Source organism: Anolis sagrei, chromosome 1 (genome assembly GCF_037176765.1).
Source record: "Anolis sagrei isolate rAnoSag1 chromosome 1, rAnoSag1.mat, whole genome shotgun sequence".
NCBI classification, from domain to species: domain Eukaryota; kingdom Metazoa; phylum Chordata; class Lepidosauria; order Squamata; family Dactyloidae; genus Anolis; species Anolis sagrei.
In genome coordinates, this window is record NC_090021.1 from 304985149 (window position 1) to 305013055 (window position 27907).

At 39.3% G+C, this 27907-nt stretch overlaps 1 protein-coding gene across 1 annotated transcript in view; it reads right to left on the bottom strand.

Moving 5' to 3' along the window:
- Nucleotides 1-2394: 2394 nt before the first annotated feature.
- The window catches only part of NEK9 (NIMA related kinase 9), a 32344-nt gene continuing 6831 nt past the window's right edge, over nucleotides 2395-27907 (bottom strand). The window contains exons 4-22 of the mRNA XM_060758450.2: nucleotides 27314-27384; nucleotides 24610-24715; nucleotides 21301-21432; nucleotides 20864-20974; nucleotides 20437-20501; nucleotides 18550-18600; nucleotides 17287-17479; nucleotides 14827-14971; nucleotides 13524-13724; nucleotides 13144-13190; nucleotides 11309-11464; nucleotides 10620-10728; nucleotides 8257-8418; nucleotides 7756-7926; nucleotides 7506-7565; nucleotides 5936-6126; nucleotides 4844-5005; nucleotides 3309-3518; nucleotides 2395-2601 (exon numbers count right to left, since the gene is read on the bottom strand). Of these exons, the coding sequence (XP_060614433.2) occupies nucleotides 2479-2601; nucleotides 3309-3518; nucleotides 4844-5005; nucleotides 5936-6126; nucleotides 7506-7565; nucleotides 7756-7926; nucleotides 8257-8418; nucleotides 10620-10728; nucleotides 11309-11464; nucleotides 13144-13190; nucleotides 13524-13724; nucleotides 14827-14971; nucleotides 17287-17479; nucleotides 18550-18600; nucleotides 20437-20501; nucleotides 20864-20974; nucleotides 21301-21432; nucleotides 24610-24715; nucleotides 27314-27384 (2466 nt within the window). The 3' untranslated portion in view covers nucleotides 2395-2478. The remainder of the gene's footprint in view (nucleotides 2602-3308; nucleotides 3519-4843; nucleotides 5006-5935; nucleotides 6127-7505; nucleotides 7566-7755; nucleotides 7927-8256; nucleotides 8419-10619; nucleotides 10729-11308; nucleotides 11465-13143; nucleotides 13191-13523; nucleotides 13725-14826; nucleotides 14972-17286; nucleotides 17480-18549; nucleotides 18601-20436; nucleotides 20502-20863; nucleotides 20975-21300; nucleotides 21433-24609; nucleotides 24716-27313; nucleotides 27385-27907) is intronic.

A 27907-nucleotide genomic window follows, 5' to 3' on the forward strand; every position in this document is an offset into this window, starting at 1 on the left:
CCGTGAATAGATTTTTAAATCCTTTGTGTTGATGTTAAATTCAGAATCTTAAAAAATAGAGGCTACATCTACACTATCGAATTAATGCAGTTTGACACTACATTAACTGTCATTGTTCAATGCAATGGAACCATGGGAGTTGTCGTTTGGTGAGGCACTGGCACTCTTGGGCAGAGAATTCTAAAGAGCTTGTAAAACTACATCTGTTTGTTTTGATAACTTCTTTCTCATTCCATACTTTTCTTCAAAGTCACATGCTTTCTGTGGCAAAGGGATGAAATCATGGTGTGAAATTTGTTTTAGCAGCAGCATTGACTTGCAAATCTAAGTGCAAGAAACCCATCTCTGACCATGCAAAATAGAGAAAAAATAATCTCCATGGAAATGAGCACATATATTTGACTTGATCATCATCTGAAATCCAGTGTTCATATTGCTTTCAAAATTTGTCCCTGAGACGCAGTATCAGAAAGAATCAAGCACAAAGGCAACTGAGTGTGAACATTTATTTAAACAGAAAACTTCAAACCACTTCACCATTGAATCTTTCATAGATAATGACAAACTAGTTGCTGCTAGTGTGCCAGTGCAAGCATATGTTGTGTTCCACTATAACAAATCAACAGCAGTGTTAGCAAGAGATTGATATCTACAGAACTAGCACTGCTGAAAAAGGAGAAAGGAACTGGATCTGAAACTGCTCTAAGGCACGTTGGCCTACTTGCCCTTCGCCTTCCAGGGCACAATCAGTGTTTAAAATGTGTCTTTGGTTGCATAGCAGGACTGGTGCATATATTGTGATCTGTAACAGGCACAGCTTGAACAGCGTGAATCCTTTAAGGCACATATATTGCCATGGAGTACAGGTCACCATCCCTCAATAACCAATACCCCTGCTAGACTTCAGGGAAATCTTGTCGATGCACTTAATTTTTCAAATTCAGAGTACTGAGAAATAATGTACATATGCTGTAGGAGAGGGAATCCCATTAACACAGTGATTCCTGTTAGGATATGGACTGTGCTTAATTCCCTTTCACTTCCTATTTTATAATAGGAGAGTATATTCTCATATGAAAGAGATTAAACAATCCAACACTTAATATCAGCCAAATGGCATAACAATTTACTGAACATTTGGTATTTCTTATATGCAGGCTCTTTTTCCTTCTTTCCCACGAAGGAAAGGCACAACAATTTTTTTCCCCTGGAGCTGAACAGAAGAAAAAAATCTGATTCAGTTCCAACAGAGAATTAAGAGAGTAATCAAGTAAATCCTTTGTAATGCACTATTTGAGGCAAGAAACTCACCTCAAGGCAGAGTAATTTTTAAAACTCTGTAGTATAAAAGAGTGGATGAGGGGATCCAAAGAATAATTTTATGAAAGGTTGAAATTATAATGTACGATTACCAAATAAAAAATAAGGGACACTAAGCTGATACAGCAACTTTTCTAGAATATAAAGCTATAATGTTCTTAAAACAAAGAACAATGGGAATTTCATTCCATGATAGGGAGGTAAATGGATATGGCTCCGAGAGCTCACATCTGCACCAAAGTCTTACACTGATTAACTGAACAGTTTAGCAAAGATATTAGCATAATTTGGGAAAATAGAAAATCCTATATTCAAATTTCCTTCATACACAGCTCAGTATTGAAAATATAAGAAATGATCTGAAGCAATGTATAATAGCTTCCTGTAATTTGGCTGCATAGAGAAATTCTATTAAACTCAATATGGCTCCAATTTCCACAAGTACTGGATAAGAACAACAAAGAGAATAAAGGACACAAAGGGGCTTTCAGCAGCTCATTCTGGTATCCATACTAAGCTGACACTACCTGGTGGGAATGCTAAGGAAAATGTGCCTGAGATCTTCTCCCAATCATTCCTTAAGTTTTTTTAAAAAAAAGCTACAAATGCCTTCCATACAAGGTGGAGGATACATGGCCTTCATTCATTTTCAGAGCAAGATCTTTCTTAGACCTCCCTACCTGCAAGCAATTTCCCCCAACAGACTGGGGTCCTGCCCCTCTGAGTTTAACCTGACAGTTTCACTCAAAATGTGGGTGCTCATTTGTTTTTCTCTTTTCAACCATGTTTCCTGCTTCAGTTGAAGTGACTATTGCTAGGGGTTCAATGCCACCCGTCAAAAGTTGTGAAAGAAACTGAGGGTGTGCTGCACTAGAGCTATTCTTGTGGCATAGCTATCAGGTCTCAAGGACAGCCTGACATAATGTATTTATTGAGAGGGCTTGCTGCCAACAGGACGCCTAAGCAGACCAAGGCTTGAACCTGGGACTCTGCCTCTCTGAATTACCTCCTAAGCCCATAGTGCTTCCCTTCTTCCATACATGGATGCTGTGAAAATCCTGACCTCCTTGTTCACAAAGGACCTGAAGCCAGGAAAGCTGCTCTCTGCATTCAGTTAATATGCTGTGAAATTGGATGGATCCCAGTGGACTCAGAAGACTACAGGCTGAAGCGGCATGACTCAGTTCCCAGGAGGCACCAGGAGTCAGAATCCAAGTCAGGCTTTGGATCCATTTCTGTCTCTTCTTTGGTGGTTTGCGTGGCTTTGGAATTAGCCTCCATCTGTCCAGACAGGAAAAAAAAAAGATTTACTGCCAGCTAAGTAAAAGTATGGGTGATGTATTACAATATGAATTATGCTCATCAGATGTTTAGTTTGAATGCAGTTGTGCTGAATTCCTGGTTATTTCGCAAATCTACGAAGAATAACATGGCAAAGTGCATGGTGTCACATTGCAAATTAAATATTACTAAATGTCTCCTACATATTAAGAAAACACACACACAGGGACAGTCTGCCCTTGTCATTAGCTAACTGGGCTAATATTAAGTACAAGGTATTAGATAAGCAGTTGAAAGAAAAAGCAACTGTATTCCGATAATTAGAACTGTATCCTGACTGCTAGATCCCAGGGTTCTCCAAGATAGAGAAAAGGGAATGAAAATGGTGCGGTTTAGGTGGGGGCCTCCTCTGTCTCCAGTGCTGGCTGATACTAGCATTCCAGATTAGTTTGGCATTTTCCCTAACTGCTTGCAAAAACACAGTTTTTTTAACCATACATGGCCTCTTGAAATAATAGAAAGTGAAAGGCCAAGATTGTCTGAAATTCTTGGATTATTACAGCACAATCCTGATTCTGTGTTCAGTCACACTGCAACCCACACTTATACAGTGATTCTACATCTCGGCACCAATTGCTAAAAACTTCAAGAATACTCAGAACAACTCTGCTTTCTCATCTGCTAAATTCTTCCAGTAGAAATGTCACCTCCTGGGCTCCTTGTGTACTTCTGATGAGACTCTGGAGCTGAGCACTGAGACGGCTGGTTTCCTGCTGAAGCTTCTCCTGGTCAGCCAAGCACTTTGAGATTAAGCCACTGAGGCGCTCCACTTCAGCCTGCAGCAAACTGCATTTACATGGAGGTGGTACTGCAGAGGTCTTTTCGCCACTACAAGGTTCTGCTGAATCCGGAAGGTGCTGCAACAAAAGAGGGTAAATGAGTTTGTATGTACGAATTTAGACATCTATGCACAATATGTGAAAGTGCTTGTCTATATTACGGCTGGAAAATAAGAAGAGAGCTACTGAAAAAATTGAAATCCAAGTTCTTAAAGTTTGAAAGCAGGAGTCTAGATGAATTATTGTACTGAATTATTAGTCCTTGTACAATTAACTGTCAGATTGTAGCAATAAACCTGAAATATATTCCCCTTTTTAGAAGATCTTTTACTTTTATTCCTGTCTCTTGGAGTGGTTACTAATTTTAAAACGTCCACTCTGAACTGTAATCTAATTTATGAAAGCGATGAGTGATCAAAGAGGGTATTTCATAGGTAGTTTGTATGATGGCATAAAACAGAGATAAAAGGTATTTTCCCCTGATTGTTCATAGTAGTATTCCCCTCAATTCCAATTTGACCAGAGACTACTTGACCAGGGACCACTCTTCAACGTAAGTACCAAAAGGGTTTCAAATCAGTTTTTGGTGAATTTTAGATTTGGTTTGGTTATTTGGGGTGCTGATTCAGAAAACTGCATTGGATAGACCACTTCAGCTCAAGTTTCTGTTATAGAACATCTTTTATTTATTTATTTACTTACTTACTTACTTACTACATTTATATGCCACCCTTTTCACCTCGAAAGGGACTCAGAGTGGCTTACAAGATAAAATTGTTTCAGATTTCTGCGCTATTTTCTTTGGACTTCATTCTGGTTTTGATGTAATACAATTAAGACAGAAGAAGTCATTCAATAGGCGTTGCTATGGCCGGACAGCTAGGCCATTGAAGTACTGTCGCCACAAGGCTGTATAGCCATGGTGGTGCCCTGCCCAGAAGTTGTAAAGCAATCAGGGCCGAAGAGGTGTTGCTATGGCCGACAGTGGGCATTTGCTCACCCACAGAAAACAATATTTAATAAGCTGCAGCACTATAAGAGGGTTTCACAAGGTCAGTCGCTGTTGTTGCAACAGTGTAGTAACAGTGAGGCTGTGGACAATATTTTTGTTCTTGCAGACCACAGGTTATGAACCACTGCACTAGATCAACTGCTTGTTGTTGCCATTAATTAACCATCGTAAAAAAGACTGCCATCTTCCTGTTTTGTTTACTACATGTAATGCTTTGAGATTGGTTTTATAATCCTTGCTGAGCTCTGTAGATCCTTTCAGTTTAATAAACATTCTATTAACATACCTCTTATCCTTAATAGAGAAAGATTTTTAAAGCTGCTCATTATACATACATACAATGGAGAATCTCAGCCCAAGAGGATTATATGTTGATAGAGGTTTACATTACCCAGGAACCTGCATTGGTCTTGTTATTATCAATAGGTGCTGGAGGAGCCATGTGAAGTCCTTTCAGTTCATCATAGGGAAGGGTTTCTTTGTCAGATTCAGATTCTAGGCTTGCGAGAGAAGGAGTTTCAGGCATGGGGATGAACTCAGCACTCTCCAACTCCTAGTCAGAAAGAGATGACAATCAGATTTCCTTCCTATTGTTTCCCAGAGCTTGGGAAAACACGTGGACCATTATGCACGGATCTGCTTGGGAAAACAATCCTTTGGGACCAAACCTCTCATAATATCTCTATTATCATAAAAGGTAACTTATTACAAACTGTTTTACCTACAAACCCTACCATGAGTGTAATATGAGAAATACAAAGGAGAGATGTAAGTAACTTTCTGCTTAGAGAATGGACTGAATGCAGGTGCCATCTATGCCATCACAGAAAGATTTTGAATGCAACAATGATTGTGTTGATGAAGGTTTTTATGGCCAGAATCACTGGGTTGCTGTGAGTTTTCTGGGCTGTTTGGTCACGTTCCAGAAGCATTTTCTCCTGACAATTCACCCACATCTATAGCAGGCATCCTCAGAGGTTGTGAAGTCTGGCACAACCTCTCAGGATGCCTGCCACAGATGTGAGTGAAACGTCAGAAGAGAACGCTTCTGGAACATGGCCATACAGCCCGGAAAACTCACACCAACCCAGTGATTCTGGCCATGAAAGGCTTCAACAACACAATCATTGTTGTGTTCACAATCTTTCTGTGATACAGCCCGGGAAACTCATAGCAACCCACAACAATGATTGTTATACATACTATTATTACTAATAGTCATTATGAGCACAGTAAACTACTGTTGGAAGTATTCGTCCTGCTCTTGGAAAATATCTTCTCAACTGAATACAAGTATCAGAATTGAGGCGCAGTAATATCCTAACTGTAGTAGAATCTTCATAGTGTCAGTTTGTGCCTAAAAGAATGTTTTAAAAATTTCCAACAGCAAGGATTCAAAAGCTGGGAATAAGTTTCAAAGTCACTGTGGGAGAAAGGTTATTTTGCTTTATCTTCTCACCACTAGGCTAATGAATGTCATTACCTTGCGCAGCCAACTGGGGCAAGAGCTGCAGGCAGCACTGCTATCTGCAATAGCTTCATTAGCACAGATACGATCTCCCATTTTACGGTCAGCTTCCATGGTTCCCCGGAAACCCCTGCTTGGATCAGGGATGTCAGTCTCTCGCTCACTGTCTTCCTCTTCTCCTCCTTCAGCTGTCAAGCTTTGAGCCACTAACAAGAAACAGCAGAGTATTAAAAGCTCTAAATATGTTATTTCCAACCCTGATCACACAGACATTGTTAGGCTCCTGAATAGTAATGATGTAGTCAATAAAAAAATCACAGTCAACTATGAAAACAGAACACTGAACCAGAAGGCACTGACTAGACAGTCACCATCCCAGCAATTCTCTTGAGCCCCAAACATTTTCAGCCAGAGGTCTGCCTAACTCTCCGAAGGCAAAGAGAGATCTAAGTGTTGGAAATGATAACATTCATCAAGCCTTCTCTAGCAATCTGATGTCTATTATCTTGTTGCTTACAGTTTCCTGTATGTATGCTCTCTCTCTCTCTCTCTCTCTCTCCTTGTGACTATGTGACCTGTTGATAGCTGTTTTGTTACAAAAGAAATGCCCCAGCTGGCTGGCACAAGGAACGAGCTCAAAGATATTTGAAATTAAACTAGTAAGTTTTTGTATCTTTGTATGCTGGACACATGAAAGTTGTGAGTAAACCAAATATGTTATTTCCATCGAGGTCTACTTCGTTTTTGTCTCTTGAGTGCATCATATGAAACAAGTTGCTGTATGGGAGAGTACGTTTTTGGGCACTGCAAAAAAAAAAAAACACTTCTAAAGCTCAGCTATTTTTATGCACTGGCAAATCCCTGCTTTCCTGATAGATCAGAAATTGCTGGTTATTCAGTCTAACAAGTGAAACAATTGCCTAGCATAATTATATTTGGATGTATCCTACAAGAAGAGATTCTACTCTAAAGGGTTTTTTTTTTTTTTGCTCTTCTCTGAAAGGTTATGTTCTCTAATACTAAGAACAGTCTCAATATTTATATAAATAAATATAATATACAGATTAACTCATTCAATCCCTCCATAATAGGATCTCTAAGTAGTTTACAGTACAGTAAGATTTTAAAACTTAAACCAATGTAAAGACCTGTATAATACCAATTTAGATGAAATTATCAGGGCTCAAAGTCTTTAACAACAACAACAACAACAAAACCCTTTTAATCTGGTGCTGTAATAAAATTAAAGTTGTTGCCTATCAGGCCGATAAAGGAAGATAATTCCAAATGACTGTTGCCACACTTGGACAGATTCAAATGAGGAGATACGATTTTTCAGATAGTTGGGATTCAAGCCACATAGTATTTGGTAGGCCATAACCAGCACTTTGAATTGGTAACCAGTAGCAGTGTCATAACAAGAAGTTTCTGTTCACTCACTAAGTAGGTCCAGTAATGCGAACATGTTCCGAATATAGCTCCATATAGAGTGCATTACAGTAGTTCAAACAGGCTGTAACCTAACTTAAAGCTTTTCAGACTGTGCATCATGAACAGCTAGTGATTAAACAATCTGTTTACTTACCTGTTGCAATGGACAGGCCACTACTACTGGAACGGAGGATTTTAGAATTTATAACTTTTTCTGGAGAGGAAAAAAGGGGAGAAAATCAACTAAATTTTCAAAAATTTCATATGCCAACGTATTTTCTCAGCAAAAAAACCATGATCTGTTCATTTGTGTGAACTTTACATTAGTGTTTTACATTAATGTACAGTTAGAAAACACATATATTAGTGGTCAGGCTCCACTCCCCCAACTTTTTTATACTTACCAACAATTATTATGGTGTGCCATCCACGACAAGACAAGTCTGGGACATAATGCAAGGAACCAAAAATGGGCCGAGGCCATGATGTACAAATATCAGAACTGTGAGCTCTCTCTGTTGGTGTCATTGCTAAACGACCATTCCCACCATTACCCCAGGCAAATATATGGTTATCTGGGGAGAAAAAAAGAGTTGTTGGCTTAAATTTAGTCAGTCTACTCAGACCTCGATGATCTGCATTTCTTTTCCAGCTGGAAGGCTCTATTTGGAATACATTACAATCTAGTCCAGAGTAACTTCATATGGAATTTCCGCAAGATTATTATGTTTGTGTGGCTTTATTACACACATTGCTAATACGAAGTACTTTTTTTTAATAGTCTCCTTTCATACAACTCTTTTTCAAGATGTCAAGAAACCATCTTTGGCATCCAACTTTGGAGACCCAATGTATAGGATTTATTTGTATAGGATCCATTCATTTTCGCTACTGGCAACACTTACCATCTGTAGCAGCAATAGTGAATTCATCACCACAGGAAACCCTGATGACCTGCTTCCCTCCAAGTGGTCCTCCCAGCAGATTAATACCCAGCCGCTTCTTATAGTTTCCAACACCCAGCTGCCCACATTTGTTGGAGCCAAAGGTAAGTAAACGACCCCGTTCTGAAAGAAAGAACAAGCATATTATTTGAAAGCTAGGAAGATACTAAACTCTTCTGAAGGATTTGAAGGCTGCAGGACATTACATAGATAAGATAACAAGTAGTTTTGTACATTACTGGTAATTACTGTTTAAGAGGATCTGACGTGGGGCACCGACATGGCAGCGCTGGTTAAGAGGGCCCAGCAGAGACTGTATTACCTGAGACTCCTAAGGAACCCACTAGCTGAATGAAAAACTGCTGGTGACTTTCTACTGCTGTGCTACAGAGTCATAACCTACTGCATCTGCGCATCGTTTGGTAGTTGCACAGTGGCCGATAGGAAGGCACTCGAAAGGGTCACCATTTCTGCCAAGTGAATCATTGGCTGCCCTCTCCCCTCAATGGAAGAACTTTATAATTCCTACTGTCTTAAGAAAGCTCAGAGCATTCTTGGGGTTCCATCTCACCCAGCATATTCCTTTTTATTTATTGTCATCTGACAGACAGTACAGGTTGACAAAGACAAGGCGAAACAGACTGAATAATAATTTTTATTCTAGAGCTGTTGCTATGTTGAATTCTGTGGTTTCATGTGATGTGGCACAGGGGCTGTGTAGTGGTGGTTGGGTGCCTGTAGAGGGATGGCTGTGTTGTTTTGTGGTGTGTGTGGAGGAAGGCATGTAATTACATTGTGAAACCGCACAATGACAAATAAAGCTATTCTATTCTATTAAGTACTGCTTTGAGTCCCACCTGTGGCAGAAAAGCGGGATATAAATAAATAAACAAACAAACAAACAATTCATGGCATTGATTTTAAATGTTTAAATCCTATATGGTGTGGTTCTGACTATTATATTATACAACTGTCTGGATGTTAAGATTGTCAAGAAAGGCCCACTTTAGAATGCTATTGACTATGGTGGCCTTTTTAATGAGCAGTTGGAAGACGACTTTGTCTTGTGTTATTCTCAGATTATAGAACGCACTCTGACCAGAATTGCAGTCATTTACCACACTTGGTGTTTTAAGGAAGGTGTGCAGACATAGATTTTCAGACTGACTTTTAAAATTGTTGTGATATTTACTGATTATTTATTTTAATGGCTTAACGATCTCATTTGTTTTAAGTGATGATTTTATTACTCAAAGACTACTTGAGTGATGCTATCACAGGCATCCTCAAACTGCGGACTTCCAGCTGCTTGGGCCTTCAACTCCCAGAATTCCTGGCAATTGAACAAGCTCATTGAGGCTTCTGGAAGTTGGAGGCCCAAACAAATGGAGGGTTGAAGTTTGAGGATGCCTGTGCTATCAGCTATCTTGTATGCTATTTTCAGTGGGAAAAGCATACAAATAAAATGAAGAATATTTCAGATTTTAGATTACTGTATTAGTGTGGTACAGCAAGAGAACACATGTTGCTAAAATGTCAGAATTCTTTCATCACATCTCATATGAATATGACTGAAATGTGTTTTTGAAGGCTTTCATGGCCAGAATCACTGGGTTACTGTGAGTTTTCCAGGCTGTATGGCCATGTTCCAGAAGCATTCTCTGATGTTTCACCCACATCTATCGCAGGCATCCTCAGAGGTTCAAGGACCACCAAACGCAGCACCCAAACATGAATCAAGGACCATGAAAGACCATTAAATGCTAATCAAGGTGGCCAATGGCAATATTCACACTTGCTTCAAGCAGAGTTCTTTCTCCCATCCTGGACATTCCACAGACATAGAAACTTCACTTGCCTCGTTTCCAACAGACCCCTAAACCTCTGAAGATGCTTATCATAGATGTGGATGAAATGTCAAGAAAGAATGTTTCTGGAACATGGCCACACAGCCCAGAAAACTCACAGCAACCCAATGACTGAAATACTGACTGAAAAAAATTTGGAGATTGCCATTACTGCCTGAGGTTTCCATTTAAGAAAGTAACTAAAAATAAAGTTTCTTAATCTCTTTCATAGAAGTCTATGCCCCTTCTAAATCATTAATGGGGTAAATGAACTAGATAGCATTAAAACTGTAATGGCCTATTAGCGGTGATGAGTTGAAGTTTCAGAGAAATTAATCTAATAAGGCAAAATAAAAGTATAGTATTGATCATAAAGGTACATTACTTTCAACGAGCCTGTCTTTTAGAAGGTCACTGCAGCTGTAAGTGAAAACAGAAATACACTGCAGGGGTGAATGCTGTGTGTTGAGGTCTCACCATCTATGGCAGCTGTGTGTGTCTTTCCTGGAGCAATGGTGCGAATCTTGTAAAAGGAGAGTTTCTTGGCCAAAGTAAAGCAAGTCGTATAAGGAATTTCTTGGTAAGCCTAAGGGGAGAAAACAGTATCATGAATTAAATATCACAATCTCCTTCAAGATCTATCCATGGAGCCCACGGGTAAGCCAAAATACTTCCAAGGCAAGTAATGTCTGTCTCTAACAGGCTATGGTTTTTGTTTAGGTTCCTAAATATATGCATCATTGCAACTGTGCCACAGTAACTAAAATGAACCAATTTGGCAAATCATCACAGTGTTACCCCTTTTGCCAGGGTTTCAAGCCACTTAGTAAATATTACATCATATATTAATAATTATTTGTTTTTGATGTAGTTGTTGTGGGCTTCCAAATATATTCTGACTTATGCAACCTTAAGGTGACTCTGTCATGGGGTTTTATTGCAAGAGGGGGTTTCCCACTGCTTTCATCAGAGACCGAGAAAGTTTTGACTATCCAGTGGATTTCAATAGCTGAGTGAGGATTACAACTATAGTCCCCTGGAGTCTTAGTCCAACATAATGGTCCTAATTAATAAGAGTTATTATCAATAAACAATATATGATCCTATATTATGCGTTCTCCACAATAGCTTCTCTGCTATTATCAGTAGAATAATGTGCCACTCACATCATGATTAATGATCCCTGAAGTACACTGGTTCAGGCCCAGCTTGTTGAATTCATTCAGACCACAAGCCAAGACCTTGCCTGTCTGTGTGAGCAAAAACGTTCCATCGCTGCCGCACTGGACTGAAACAATATTGGAAGCCTTCTGGATTTCCACCTATAAACAAGACCCATAAGACACCACAGCAAATGACTACCAGTTATTTCAAAGTACAGGCAATCCCCAAGGTATGAACAAGATATGTTCTGTAGGATTGTTCTTAAGTTGAATGTGTATGTAAGTCAGAACAGGTACTTTTTAAAGTGTAACTGCAGCCAATAGATAGATAGATAGCTTCGGACAGGATAGGGAAGGGTTAATACCCCTGAGGTGTTTGTTTTGCTGCCTGTGCCCCTGTTCAGAAAATTTCACCTCGCTTTCTATCCCTGTGATAATTGGATTTTGAAAAATTTCGCTTGTTATGGAAAGGATTTTTGAGAAAGCTTCAGTGGTGACACTTTTTTCTCATAACTCTTTCAGGAGAGAATTTCCCTTCTTAGGGATAGATTTCTCTCACTTAACACTGTCTCAACTCCGTTCTTAACTATGAGTCATTTGTAAGTTTGATATTTTTAACTCGAGGACTGCCTGTAGCAAGCAGCGGGAAGAGCTCATCATCATCATCATCATCACCACCATCATCATACACTACAGAGTATATGCTGCCTTTCCCCCAATAGTGGGCCTCAAGGAAGCTAGCAATATATTTAAAAACAATACAAGCTAAAAATATAGAAAGGTGTAAATAAAAGTATGTACTCATCCCTCTATTCAGTGGTTCTCAACCTGTGGGTCCCCAGGTGTTTTGCCCTACAACTCCCAGAAAACCCAGCCAGTTTACCAGGTGTTAGGATTTCTGGGAGTTGAAGTCCAAAACATCTGGGGACCCACAGGCTGAGAACCACTGCTCTACATCCACGGATTCTGTATTCTGTAAATTCAATGATCTACACCTTGAATTTTTTTTAATAACCCAAATAGCAAATTTTTATTTTTCTCTTTTATTTTACTGCATTTAACGGGTCTTAAGTATTCATGGATTTTGGTATCCACGGAGTGTGCATATATATGTGTCTTTAAAACAAACCCTAGTGGATATCAAGGGCCCACTGTAAACACTGTAAACATATGACTTATTTTAAAAACAAGCGATTTATTAAGCAAAAACACTAAACAATAAAATTAATAAAAATGCTGTGCATTAAACTTAAAACAGCATCATACAGCATTAAAAGCCCACCCTAATCAATTTTCTTATAGCCTAATGGCACAGAAGTGTTTTAACTTGCAGACAGAAGGAAGGAGAACAAGAAGGCTTCAACCCTTCCAAAAGTCTGAGAGACGCTGCTGAAAAAGCCTTCTCCATTGTTTCCAACAAATAAGCCAGAAAGAGTGTTGGGACCGAGAGAAGGCTCTTTCCAGAAGACCTTTAAGAGCTCTAATGGTCCATAAAGAGAAATATGGTTCTTCAATAACCTGAACCCAAGTTTTAAGTATCTGGGATCTCTTAGTATCTGGAGTAGGGAGATAACAGTTGAGAAAGTATTAAAGTCCTGTGCATCCATTTATAGAGGGAGGAGAATGGTAGAGTGCAAATGTTGAAGAAAGAACATCATTCTTTGGCATTTAGACAACAGAAAAGGATCATATACCAGGACTGTGGAGGGAGTTATGGAGCAAGCAATTCCCAATGAGATGGACAAATAGACTGATTTAACATGCATATCGCAGCTGATTATACAGAGATACACTACATGTACTTGGAACCTATCTAGTCCAAAGCCAATAAAGTTTACCTTTTGTGGGAGCCAGTGATCTTCTTCTGAATCCAAACCTAAGCGGCCTGTATTTGGGGAAAGACATTAAAGAGAAATAGCAAATTGCTTTATTTCTAAGACCAATCCATTCCTGAAGGATATAAATTGTCATCTGAGATATAATCATGTCTTTCCAGAGCTATGCATCCCATTTTAAACGGAAGTGTATCATAGTAACAACCCCAAGAAAAGATTTAGCAGGATAGTACCTTCCAATTGCCTGCTCTATGCAGCTCCACTGTAGAGTTACATGCCTATCACTATAAGCTGGAAATGAGGTTTCTTTTTCTGTCAGAGGCTTTAACAGCATACATTGCTCCAGCATACCCTCACCACACTCAAAAGGTGCAGTCACATACCATATTCTCCACAGCCCCATGTGTAGACTTCTCGATTTCGGGTCAGCACTGCAACATGGTTATCTCCACAGGAAACCTGCTCCACTGGGTTGTTGAGGAAGACATTCAGCTGCCTGGGCTCCAATACTTCAGAGCCAAATGCTCTGTTCACACCTATACAGCCATAGTAGTCTGAGCCAAAGGCAAAGGCTTGACCCTCATCTGCAGTAAAGGAAGGGACAAATGAATCTAGTAAATTCCAAACACTTCTTGAATGCTACTTGCTGCTGAAAGTAATATTCATTTTTAACAAGAGAAAACAAGACTATAGGATAACTTGATTGTCTAGACTGGGGTAGGAAACTATGATGGGAGTCAATTTCATTCCTGTTTATCTCTGTATAGCAGCAGGCAAAAAATTATTTACAAAGGATTCCCCCAGGCAGCAATCAGCCAGGCTTTGAAGCTGCAAGGCCATTCAATGCTAATCAAGGTGGCCACTTCCAACATTCACACTTGCCTCAAGAAGACGAGAGTTCTTTCTCCCACCCTGGATATTCCACAGGGTAAACCTCACTTGCATAGTTTCCAACAGACCTCACAACCTATGAGGATGCCTGTCATAAATTTGGGCAAAATGCCAGGAGAGAATGCTTCTGGAACATGGCCATACAGCCCGGAAAACTCACAGCAACCCAAAATTATTTAGAGTTTGCAATTTATGGTTTTTTCAGGGTGGATGAGGTAGAGGTTATGATTTTAGTTTGCCATTCCTTGAGACCTCTAAATACAGTAATTTACATTTTGTTGCCCAGGGGGAGGGGGTTGCCTGAAAAAAATGAAGGGGTTCAAAGAAGCTAAAAATAGTTGGCAGCGTAGTCAGGCCACCAGCAATCTGCCACCCCTGATTTAGATCAAGCTGGACTAATTGCACATTTGGGTTAATCCGCCACATATTGACTAGAGTGTAATCTGACCCATATCTATGTTGTGAAAACATATAGAGGATGGCATCTGCAATCTTTTGTGAATGTAAAACATCTACCGTCTTAACTTTTTATCTTTTATTCTATTGGTTTTACATTATACTCTATTATGTGGACAGCATATACAAGATGAAACTATATAAGAAAAATTCATAATTGTGTTTTTGGAAAACAGAACTAATTCCAAAAGTGCATTAAACCAACTACAAGAATAATTGTATCTTGACAGTGTCAGAGCATTTCATATTTTCTTGTTATCGAACATTATATTTTCTCTTTCGGTCAGTATATTTCAGTTTCCAATGCATATATATTTGTATGTTTAACCTGTTTCTCACCTGTAATGCAAACAGTGAAGTCATCTCCACAAGACACTTGGTGAATAGCTTTTCCCTGCAGTTTTTCCACATGCTTTGGCTGTCGATACGAGGCTTTGTCTCCATGCCCTAGCTGACCATGCAATTTGGTGCCACCCTGCATGTTCTGTAAAAAACAAAAGCATTGCATAATACACAAAAGTATGCAAACTAGAACTGTAAGTGGCATTGTTAACAACTTGATAAAATGGAACCAGAAGCATGTCATCTTGGATCCAGAGAGGGCCTTATTCCACCTGGTTTCTGGCATGCTTTGGTGGGTGGGGGTTGCTGACAGCACAAAGATTGATCTGAAAAGACCTGGTGCATGTATGATAGATACTTTGTATACTGTCCTAAAGCAGGTGAAGGTTGAACTCTCATATCAAGCTAATGCTCCTTATCACTTCATACATGAAAACTATTTACAAAAATAATGGAAGATTTCTGTACAGTAGTACCAGTAATGACATGATGCCATTTCAAAATGGTAATACATTTGCAAGGGGGAAAAGCTTTTTTGAAACAGAATATATAAACTATGCCTTAGATAAGATTTATTTTGTACTAGCTTTATCCAAGGTTTATTCTGCTCCTCCTTTCCGACGCTCAGAACATTTCTTTTTTATTAAAAGCAATGTTTTCAGAGAGGATAAGTAATGGTGGCAAATATTAGTTAGAATCCAATTACCTAGAATCTCCCAGTGACACCTATCTATCTGGTTTTGCAGACATTCCAAAGGCATATGCTCTGCTAACTTGCTAATTGGACCTCAGTCATTATTTTCAGTATTGAAGGCCAAATAGTTGCTGTGGAGAACACAAGAAGAGTGATATTGCACTCTCCTCCTGCTTCTAAAATTCCCATAAGTATATGACTTGATACTATGAGAACAAAACACTGAAATGGGTAGTTTCAGCCTCAATACTTGTTATATATCAGATGAAATAATAATAATAATAATAATAATAATAATAATAATTTTATTCTTATATCCCACCACCATCTCCCGAAAGAGACTAGGGGAGGCTTACAGATGGCACAATGTGCCTAAAAACATACATAAAAGTAAACACAATATAAAATACACTAAAATAAAACACATGCACATATAAAAACATCAATTCAGACTCAATCAAGTTGCGATCCTCTACCAGTGGCGGTAAATTACTGGCACCAAGGCTGGGCTGTAAACATTGGAATAAAATAAATGCCAGCTGCGGTAATGGAGAGAGGGGATGGGATAAAGTGCGAGATGTGCGACTACTACGAATGACCTTCCCTCCATTCCAACTGACACTGTCCTAGCCTTGGAGGAATAGAAGGAGAATCAATCACTGTTTAATCATGCCTTAGTCCAAGGTTTCATCATGCCTAAGTCCAACCCATCCATCCTTTGTGCTGCTGCATTGGCCTGAGGGAGAGAAGAGGCAGGGACAGCTCCATCATGCCTAGGCCCAGAAACAAATGAAAGGCCCTCGCTTCCATTTCAACTGTCACTGCCCTGTCATCAGAGGGAGAGAAGAACGAGCAGTATCTGCTGGATGTAATCCCCTGTCCAACTTCAATCCCCTTTCCTTGGATTTCATGCCTTTAGATCAGTGGTTCTCAACCTGTGGGTCCCCAGATGTTTTGGCCTTCAACCCCCAGAAATCCTAACAGCTCGTAAACTGGCTGGGATTTCTGGGAGTTGTTGGCCAAAACACCTGGGGACCCACAGGTTGGGAACAACTATTTTAGATTGTAAACCTAAGGGCAGGGAACTGTTTTTGTTGTTGTTATTTTTCTTCTAAAGCATCATGCACAGCAATGGCACTAAGCAAGCAAACAATCAAATAAATAAATGATGACATCATCCTCAACTTATTTGTTTATATTCCATTTTCTGTTTTTAGGGTTATTTGTTTATTTGGAAATAATAATAATACTAATAATAATAATAATAATAATAATAATAATAATAATTTGGAAATAATAATGTTTATTTCCTGTTTTCTGTTTTCTGACTGAATGGCCACCAAAGTAACTTAAAATACATTATGGTAACACATACATACACACGTCCGAAACCCATATAAGCTAATTAGGAAAAACACTAGCTCCACCCAGGAGTCCTTTGTCCATGGACAGGGCCAGAGTGTCTTTCCTTTCAGCTTCACCATTCTAGGGCAACCTAATATTTGGAAGCAAATGACATTTTTTGGAGGGGTCTGGGTGCAGGGCAATCTTGCTCCTGATATTCTTTCTTTGGCAGATGGATGATGCCAAGCTGGTCGCCCCTGTGCATTATATTCTCCCTGGGAAGCAGAGGGAGCAAATGTGCGATTGTGATAAATAATTCTAAGTTAATGACTGATTTTAAGATTCTGAATTTAAATGCAATGATCCATTTTACAATCTCCTTCTAACTTTTCCTATTTATTTCCAATTTCTTTACTTACCACCCAGGTGTAGAGCTCCTTCTCTACTGTCACAAGTGCAAAGTGAGTGTTTCCTGCACAGACTTGTCGTGCACTGCAGCCCCCTTTAATAACGTCCAGCTTCTGAGGAGTGGACTTCCCACCCCCCCATACATATACTTCACTGGTACGTGAAGTCACCACAGCAATGGGAGCATCATTCATGGTACTGGTTCTGTAAGAAACAAGAGCCAAGTATGAAGACACTTCGTATAAATTCTACCAGTTTTTCAAAGCACACATCCAATTGCTAATCCCAACTAGGAGAGGTCTACTGAATCATTGGGAACTCAACATCTAAGTTCAATCGATTGTCTTAGTGTATTTTAGAACTAGCATCTGTTCAATTGAGTCTCTCAAACAGACTTATGTTTTAGAAAGCAACATAAACAGAATTGGAAATTTTGAAGCAAGGACCATAAAAACAGGCAAGTAAATGTTGCAAATAAAGTAAAAATCGGAAACTGATTTTATTCTGACAAGGCATGACAGCTTGGAACTTTCACAAGCAGCAATATGAAAAAATGCAATCAATGAGAAAGAAATTAAATGCTAAGGTGATGCTGCTCAGACCATTAGCATAACATACAGATGTATATATTTCCAATTTTAGGGCCCTTCTCCTTTCATTGCAATGAAGATAATGTATCCAACAGAAGTATCCAACAGTACATGGCTTTAAAATATGGTTTGATATGAAGTAAAAAAACTATCATGAAGGATAAATGGAACAAGAGTTAAAGGAGAAATTCCAAGTTCTGTGAAATATAATTATCTTAGAAGTCTACTTTCACACATGCAGTCAGACCTCCACATTTGCTGAGTTAAAAGTGGAAAAACCATGAAAAAAGAAATTGCTATTTTTTTAATCTATCTATACATTTCTAAGTCTTCCAGCATGACTCTATAATCTATTTCTGCTGGAAGCTGACCATAGAATCACATTGGAGGACCTGGAGATTCACAGAGGTTTACTCTCTTGAAATCTCTAGGTCCTCCAGCATAACTGGAGGAAGCTGACTATCAACTCACACTGAAGGACATGGATATTCCTAGAGATAACATTTAAAATCAAATCTGTGAATAATCAAATCTGGAAAAGTCAAAACCACAAACGTGATGGGGCAGCTATACTCTGAAAATATATTAAATATAATATTGCTCTATAGCCAAGTAAAGAGTAAATACCGGTAAAGCTAGAAATCTATTATCTTCAGTTACACTCTTCAGCACCTATTTCGTTACCTTGGTCGTTTATTTGGGCCATTAAGCAGTACAACTTTCTCCTCCATTTCCCTGCCAGGACAAAGAACAAGTGATTAAAGACCAATAATAATCTATTAGTATAGCACTCTGGACAGGGAATCCCAACACAAGCTACAAACACATCAAGCAAAACAGAAGAATCACTCCCTTCAGCCAAACTATACCACATCACTGACAGTGGTGAAACATGACCAAGTCTGTTCATACTGTGCACATAAACAAAAAAACAAAAACAATAAACACCACAGAGAAACAAAATTCCAACCCAGTATTTTATAATACCTCACGCCCAGAAAATATTTATTTGTCCTGAATGGAATTAGGCTTGGAGAGTATGGATCCAGACTTATTGGAAAGGAAAGCAATTTTTAGCAATTCCACATTTCCTTTATTAAGGTTACTCTGAAACATCAGGATATTCTCCTGAACAGCAGGCAAGATAGTACTGAGATTAAAGGGGAATTGACAAAAATTGCTTCCCTTTCCTCCTTCTCCAAAAGGAAACCTCTGCTAGTGCTTACTGTCTCATAGCTGTTTGAGTCTCTCTACAACTGTGCAGTAGTTCAGTCTTAGACTCAAAACCAAACAACTAAGTGCTGTAGGATAGATCCAAACTTCTCTCTCCCCAAACTAAAAAAATAATCCATTTGCAGAGGTTTAAAGATCTGCACCTTTTGTTTCAGCCACAAAAAATAAATATTAAGAAAGGAGGAGGCTGGTAAAACAAAACAAAAAATCTCTGGGTGTATTTTAGAATCACAGAACACTGCATTTCACAGGACCCTGCAATCTGTGAAAAATTGCTTTCCAGTGGGATGTCCAATATACTCCTCTAATAACGATTCTGCAAGTCTAAAGACATGGAAATCTGGGACCAGTCAGTCAAATCTGAGGCTGTCTAAATATATATGCATGTGTGTGTGTGTTGGGGGAGCAAACATTTGGCCAGTAAAATAAAGCAGTGCAAAAAATAATTAGGAAAGATGTGCAATGACAATGAGAACGTACACGGTGTAGAATTTTTGCATTATGTGATTTTAAAATATATACTAGGATACTTTTAATGCTTTTTAAATGCTTAAATGTTGTTTATGTCTCATGTTTCATGGTTTTAATGATTTTAATTTATAGTTATATGTTAGTGTTTCGTTATTATGATTTTTTCTGTTTACATGTATGTCGGCATTGAATTTTTGCCATTAGTATGTTGTAAACTGCCTTCAGTCCATCGCCCTGTCCCCCGCCCCCAGGGTGAGAAAGGCGGTACACAAATATAGTAAATATTAAATAAATCTCTGACATAAATTCTGCACTGTTAAATACTCCAGAGAAATATAGAAAAGTGTTCATGTATGTAATATTATTATGAAAAGCAGTCAACCATCAGTAAATAGCCAGACCAGGTGAGAAAATATGTGAAATACCAGTAAGAATACACCAGGGGTAGGTACATTGCATCCCGAGGGTCATGTGCAGTCCCTATGTTAGCCCCAACCACTACTTTCTAGAAACAATAAGTAATATAAATAGAGAATTATTATTATTATCAATTTGTTACATAGCACATCCTCCAGTACAACTGTTGACATGAAGGGGGGACGGGACCAAAAGGTGTTTTCCATTTTTTGGCAGTTCACATAGCTTCTAGAAGGCCCCAGGGGTAAAAGAATGGCTCCCAAACCCACTGAAGCTGTCCAGCTCTAAACTAAGCAGTATAATAGAGATGAAAACTGTTGTATTGAACTGCAACTCTTAGTAGCCTAACAAACGCAACACAACAAATAATCCACCCTTGATGTAGATGATTCTGTGGCCACACTTAACCTATAAGACCAACTCATGTCCAAGGCACGTAAGGAAGTTTACCTCCTGCGCTTGCTGATAACAGGGTTCTCAAGCAGCTCATCAGCAGTAGGCCTCTTCTCAGGATCCTGAAAGAGGTGAGTGACAGGTCACTCCCTAAGGAAAGGGATCATTTTTCAGCAATTAAGTTTTAGGTCAGATTAACTAACCACGTCCTTGTGGTCTTTCCCCAGTTTCCCAAAATAAAGAGAATCAAAAGTATAGAATTAGTCAAAAGTTCAATAGCAAAGGCTCTTCAAAGGTAGAGGTATTTTAGCAGCTTCCAGATTGTTTTTGAGCATCCAGGAGTACTAAATGTGCAAAGCTCAAATAGTATGCTCACAGATGTACATTTTCAGATTTTAAATTGTTCTAAGGCCTTTCCTGCACTTCATTTTGAAGCTCTGTGACAAAGATTAAGGAAGTTGAAAGAAAACGGAATCTCACCAACCTGATCAAGGCAGGAGTGTACCATCTGGATGAAATCTGGAGAATAAACACTGGAATCAACTTCCATTGCCCGGTTCCCTTGCACAATTTTCACACAGAGATTCAAGGGATTCTAGGAAGGAAACCAGAAAAAAAATCTGAATGAAGCTGGAGAAAAAATGACTGGGAAGATGGCCTGTGGATCTGGCTTGTGTACTTTCTCACTTTGGTTCATATACAATAACTATTCTAGACAGGTAAGAGACTTCAGAAATAGACCAAAAAACTGGCATCTCTAAAATATCCCAGAAGAGATATCCTATTGATCTGGATGTTTCACTGACATACACTACTAAAATTGGAGAGGTGATTCTAAACACACACACACAAAGTAAAAAAGACAAAGGATACTCATACAATGTTAATCACTGACAAAATTGTTGTATAACTGTGACTTACTGTTGCATCAAAAGTTCTCTTCAGTGTGAGGAGCTCAAAGGCAACACAGCCAACTGCCCAGATATCAGATTTAAAGTTGTATTTTACTCCCTGGCAAAGCTCTGGAGACATGTAATACGGAGTTCCTACCAACTACAAAACAAAGGATAATGTTAGCAATATGTTGCCCACTCCTTCATATATGATGATTAGACATTATTTAGTGTTTTACTGCAAGTGCCAATATCCAATCATTTTGTCTACTGGTTGCTATTGATGGTTTATGCTTTTATGATGTATTGTATCTGTATTTTTACAGTGTTTTTATTTTAATCTATTTGACGGAGCCTGGTCCCCATGTAAGCCGCCCCAAGTCCCTTCGGGGAGATGGTGGCGGGATACAAATATAAAGTTGTTGTTGTTGTTGTTGTTGTTGTTGTTAGAGTCACCGCTACACACAAAATAGAAAATAAAAATTATCACCTGGGAAGGAATCCCACTGGAGCATTGCAGCGCACCCAAATACCTGGGAGTCACTCTGGACCATGCTCTTACCTACAAGAAGCACTGCCTGAACATCAAGCAAAAAGTGGGTGCCAGAAACAATATCATACGAAAGCTGACTGGCACAACCTGGGGATCACAACCAGATACAGTGAAGACATCTGCCCTTGCACTGTGCTACTCTGCTGCTGAGTATGCATGCCCAGTGTGGAACACATCTCACCACACTAAAACAGTGGCTGTGGCTCTGAATGAGACATGCCGCATTATCACGGGGTGTCTGCGCCCTACACTACTGGAGAAATTACACTGTTTAGCCGGTATTGCACCACCTGACATCCGCCAGGAAGTAGCAGCCAATAGCGAAAGGACCAAGGCAGAGACATCTCCAGCTCATCCCCTGTTTGGGTATCAGCCAGCACGTCAACGACTTAAATCTAGAAATAGTTTTCTAAGATCTACAGAGACACTTGCTGGAACACCTCAGCAAAAGAGAGTCCAAAAGTGGCAGGCTCAAACCCAGAACCTCAACCAATGGCTGATACCAAATGAGAGACTCCCTCCTGGGCACACAGACTGGGCGACTTGGAAGGCACTGAACAGACTGCGCTCTGGCACCACGAGATGCAGAGCCAATCTTGAGAAATGGGGCTACAAAGTGGAATCCTCGACATGCAAGTGTGGAGAAGAGCAAACCACTGACCACCTGCTGCAATGCAACCTGAGCCCTGCCACATGCACAATGGAGGACCTTCTTGCAGCAACACCGGATGCACTCCAAGTGACCAGATACTGGTCAAAGGACATTTAACCAACTACCAAACTCACAAGTTTTGTATTTGTCTGTTTGTTTGCTTTATTCTGTTAAAAATGTAATATAATGGATTGGTTGCTCTGACATGACAAATAAATAAATAACCATGTTTTAACCATGATTTAGTACATCTAGCATCCTGTCCAAAACCTTTAAATTATAGGTAAACTGTATTTTGGGGATGCATAAATAAGTCTATCCCCAAACAACTGATGATTCATAGTTATTAAAGCAAAGTCTAAAAGCTTGTAAAAGGAAGCAAAATGAATGGGAACTCACAGACCTGCCAGCATAAGTGAGGATACAAATTTGTTATATTCTGATTCTGGAAGAACTCAGGAGCAGTCTTCTATTTAGGCAGGCTGCCCCTCTTCACAACCTCATTGCCCCCGCATACTAAAATCAGATCTTCACTTCACTTCAGATCTGAAAGTGTTTGCCTTCTAACTTCTGCTTTCAATTTTTCCTGTATTTTTTGTTTTCAGTGTGGACAATGGTGTGTCTCTGACATGATAATTTGATTCCTAATCTAGCCAAAATTCCCGTTTTTTCATAATAGGAGAAATAGAATATGATATGTAATGATTTGCTACTAAAAGTGCAGGGACCATTAAAATAACAAACATTCTAATTTAAATCACTGGATACTGCATATACATTTATGAAGAAAATATAGAAAAATGTAGCCAGTTTCACTTATTTCTTTCAAAATATATTCTACTTGCACAATAATAACAGTAAACAGATCCTGCTCTAATATTTTGGTGCTAACATTCCTTTTTGGAAAATGCAAAACTATGAGGCTATTTCATACACTGTACTTCCTTTTATGAGTTGTATATGTGATGCATACATTAAACAGCAATATTCATCAGGGAAGCAAGAATGTCCACTGCTCCTTGTCAACAATACCTATGATATTCTGCAAGGAGCTAAGAAGCACAGATTTACAGTATCTAATTCAAAATTATTTTAACAAGAATTGTTATTAAACAATACAGACATATCAGTAATTATAAAATCTGACTATGGAAATTATACAATTGGATTTAACATTAAAATGGTTTTTCAAAAGCCAATGCAATTTGTTTGCTTTTCATTTCATAGCCATTTTGACAGTCTATGAAAACCTTAGAGAGTTCAAGGCATAGAAACGAGCTTTTGGACTACCAAAGTTATCTATACCTGGTTTAATGTAATCAACAAACCAAGAAGGATTCAGCACTCTGGCTCCCCCATCAGCCCCAATGAGCTAGAGAAACAATCCACTGATTACTATTCACTTGTTGGTGGGGAAGATGTGGGAAACAAGCCAGAGTGCTAGGCCTTGACAGGTTCAGATCTCCTATTAAAGAAGGTAAGGGCAACTGTGTGGAAGCCAATGGCCAATTTTCCATCCTGACTTCAAATGTGAACAGTGTGCACCCTCAAAAACCTCCCAAAGTATCTTTTTCCTCTCTCCATTTCATAGTCAAAGTCCACCACTTTCTGTAACTACTTTGGAGAGTCCAGAGAAAAAAAGTATTTTAAGAGTGTGAACAGTGTTCTAAGGGTGTTTTCCATGTTTGCACACATTTGTGGAACTCCAGGCATAATTTTCATATGATAATTTGAAAATAATTTTCAATTTGAAAATAATTTTTAAAATTGCACCAAATATCAAAATTGTGGGGATGAGGGAGCTTTGGGGACTGCTTAGGTGCTTTAAAGTCCACAAACATAGGGTATGGGTATCACATGCAGCTTGGGAGTCACACCTGCAACACTGTTACACTAAACAAACTATTAACAAAACATTCAATGATTTTATTTCTTGAGATCAGCCAGCACACAACTGTGCACTGCTCATGAAAGATAAAATAGGGTTACCCTAGAACCCTAGCTGTCATGACATGAAAAATGAGTAAGTGATAGCATCAAATCATGTCAAACCACTGACAACATGCTTATAATTCTCAAATAGGTGAGCAGGAAAACTATTCTATCAATATAATGAATCAGCAAACACTCACAGTTTCAGCCATGGAATACTCCGAGTTCAGCTTTTTTGCCAAGCCATAGTCACCCAGTTTGATAAGATTTACTTTGGTAAGGAAGATATTCAATGTCTTTATATCTCTAGAAAAGAAAGAATTAAATTTTGATATATTTCTTCAAATTACCTGCCAAAAGACTTAGACCTAAATATTATTGTTAGTCCTGACTAGAATAAACCCATTAAACCTGTGGGTTTTACTTATGAGATGACTTATCTCTGAACAATTGATTCAAAGAGTCTAATCTAGTTGGCATTAATCAACAGTGTTCCGATCTTAATATGCTTCCATTCCATTTATATTACTGTCAATATGAAACCATTCACTCATTCTTTTTAATTATTGGAGTCTCAACCCCAAAGCCAACTGCTAGTTCCCAAATCCTTAATTTTTTGACTGTAGTATCCATCAGTCAAAGTACTTTCTATGATATGGTGATATAAATAAAAAACAGTATTATTTTAATTTGTGATGCTGATTAATATTGACTAATGTTAATGATTTTATTCCCCAGCTTTTAGAAACAGTCCCTAGTTTGTTTCTAATTTCATGGAAAACATAATACATCTATATATATAAATCTGTTAGGTTGGTTCAATGGGACAGAAAACTCCACAACCCCCCAACGAAACTGCACCAAAATTGCCATGCCCCAAGGACAACCCACTCGGTACAAACTAATTCACTCAGAATTGAAAACAACACAACAACACAGCGATAAATCGCCAAAACAACTGAGCATGCGCACTGGAGCAAAGTCCCCAGCGCACGCGCACACATGGCCGAACGGCTAACGCACCCTCCGCACTTCCCTCCCTCCCTCGCCCCACCCAGCACGAACACGTCGCCACCCACACACACACACACAAACAACGCAACTTCCCCCCGCCCCGTTCCCTCCACCCCCTCCCTCATCTTACACCTCCCACGCTGCCTCCAAGCCCCACTCCGCACACTCCAAGCCTCGCCGCGCCGCATCCCCACCGGAAAGACACGCCCCCTCCCTTCACCCCACCCCTTTCCTTCCAGGAGTGAATCACGGAGGGAAGGGGTGGGGCGAAGGGAGGGGGCGTATCTTTCCGGAGGGGGAGGGAGGAGGGAAGGTGAGTCAGGGAGGGAAGGGGTGGGGGTGAAGGGAGGGGGCGACTTTGAAGACATGCCCCCTCCCTTCGCCCCACCCCTTCCTTCCCTGACTCACTCCTTCCCTCCTCCCTCCCTCTCCGGAAAGACACACCCCCTCCCTTCACCCCACCCCTTCCCTCCGTGACCTTGAGTATGGGAGTTGTAGTTCACCGACATCCAGACAGCACTGTGGACTCAAACAATGATGGATCCGGAGCAAACTTGGCATAAGCATTCAATACGCCCAAATATGAACACAGATGGAGTTTGAGGGAAATAGACCTTGACATTTGGGAGCTGTAGTCACTGGGATTCAGAGTTCACCAACACTCAAAGAGCATCCTGAACCCCACCAATGACAGAATTGGGGCAAATATGCCACACTGAACCCCCATGACCAACAGAAAATACTTAAGTTTACACACAAGCATAAAGAAGGGGGAGGAAGGAGGGATGCCAGAGAGAGAGAGAGAGAGAGAGAGAGAGAGAGGGGGGGGAAAGGAAGGAGTGTGAGAGAGAGAAAGAGGGAAAGAGAGCAAGGGAAGGAAGGAAGAGAGGCCAGGCAGAGACTTCAAAACTCTTACTAAAGACCACAGCAACGCGTGGCAGGGCACAGCTAGTTAATGTTAAAATAAAAGCAACTTGAAACACAGGTTCTAATCATATTTTGTTTGATCTGAAGGAATGTCTGAAGGAGACCTGAAAAACCACAATAAGGATACAGTTTTATGATCAGCTTCCTAGTACTATGTCCCATTGAATTCAGTGGCACTTCTGGACATGAATAGCATAGCCACTCTAAATGTAAGATGAATTCTTTTTAGGGAAAATGCAGACAAATTACATGCCGGTTTCACTGATCATTTGGCATAAAAACACTGCACTCCAAGAAGCACTTAATCTGATAGGACTCTCCTATGTCTCATCTAGAAATGTAGTGTTCAAATATGAATAAGGAAATAATAGTAGAATAAATTATAATAGAAATGCATACATGCATAATCCAGACATCCAGTCTACAAAAGCAGGAAGTAATCCCTATTGAGAAATCTAGTTTCTGTACTCAAAGGAACACAAAGCAAACCACTTTTCATCCATTCTAATATACACTGTTATTAATTTATTCACAATGTTTATGCTTCGCCTTGCCACATGAAATATCCAGGAATAAATACAATAAATCATTTTAAAAATTACAAAGACAATTTAAGAAACAGGAACAAAAGCAGAGATTGATAGTAGGGTAAAGAGTACAGCAAACTCAGCAGATTAAAGGTCTGCTGAAAAATTAAGATATTTACACAATGTGTCTATTAACAAGGAAACAAGACAGGAAGCAAGCTCCACAGCAGGATGTAGCTACAAAAATGCCCCTAATTGTTTAATTGGTATTGCTAGCTTTTGTAAACAAAAAAAGAACCAGGAGGCAAAAGTAACTGTAGATTTGTTGTGGTTTGAAAACAAGAACAATTGAAAAGAAGCCTTCACATTCCATGACCTATTAAATTCTTATTTTCAGACTCTAAGCCAAAGAACCTTCACTTCACTGAAAACTCACCTGTGAAGTATTCCTTCCCTGTGGATACAACTCACTGCTGATACAATCTGAAAAAGGTACCACAGCACCATCTGCAAAGAAAGATTCACAGATAAATAAGACATTTTAGAAAACAGTACATACTCTAGCTGAACCACATTAAAAACTGTTGTTTCCCTAAGATCTTTTCAAAAGGTATTCTTTCCACGATTATGAGCTCAGAAGGCCTTCAAGATTCAACCTAAATACAAAGAATAATTGGGAGTGACAACTAATACTTCAAAGCTACCATGACATCTTTACATCTTTAGAATCTTCAAACTGAGTTCTTAAGGCTCATTCTGCAATTCAGAAATTCATGCTGTCAGTTAGTGATGGAGAACATGTAACCCTCTCATATTGTTGAACTACAACTCCCATTATCCCTCTTCACTGTGCTATGGCTGATACAAGTTGCAGTCCAACAACATCTGGAGGGCCATGCTTTCTCCATCCTTGCTATTAGCAAATGATAATGTACAATGGGTAAAATGTTAACTAATCTATAAAAAAAACCCTTTAAGATACACTAAAGCAGATATAATTAAAACAGCTTAAGTAGTTAGTGTTGCTTTT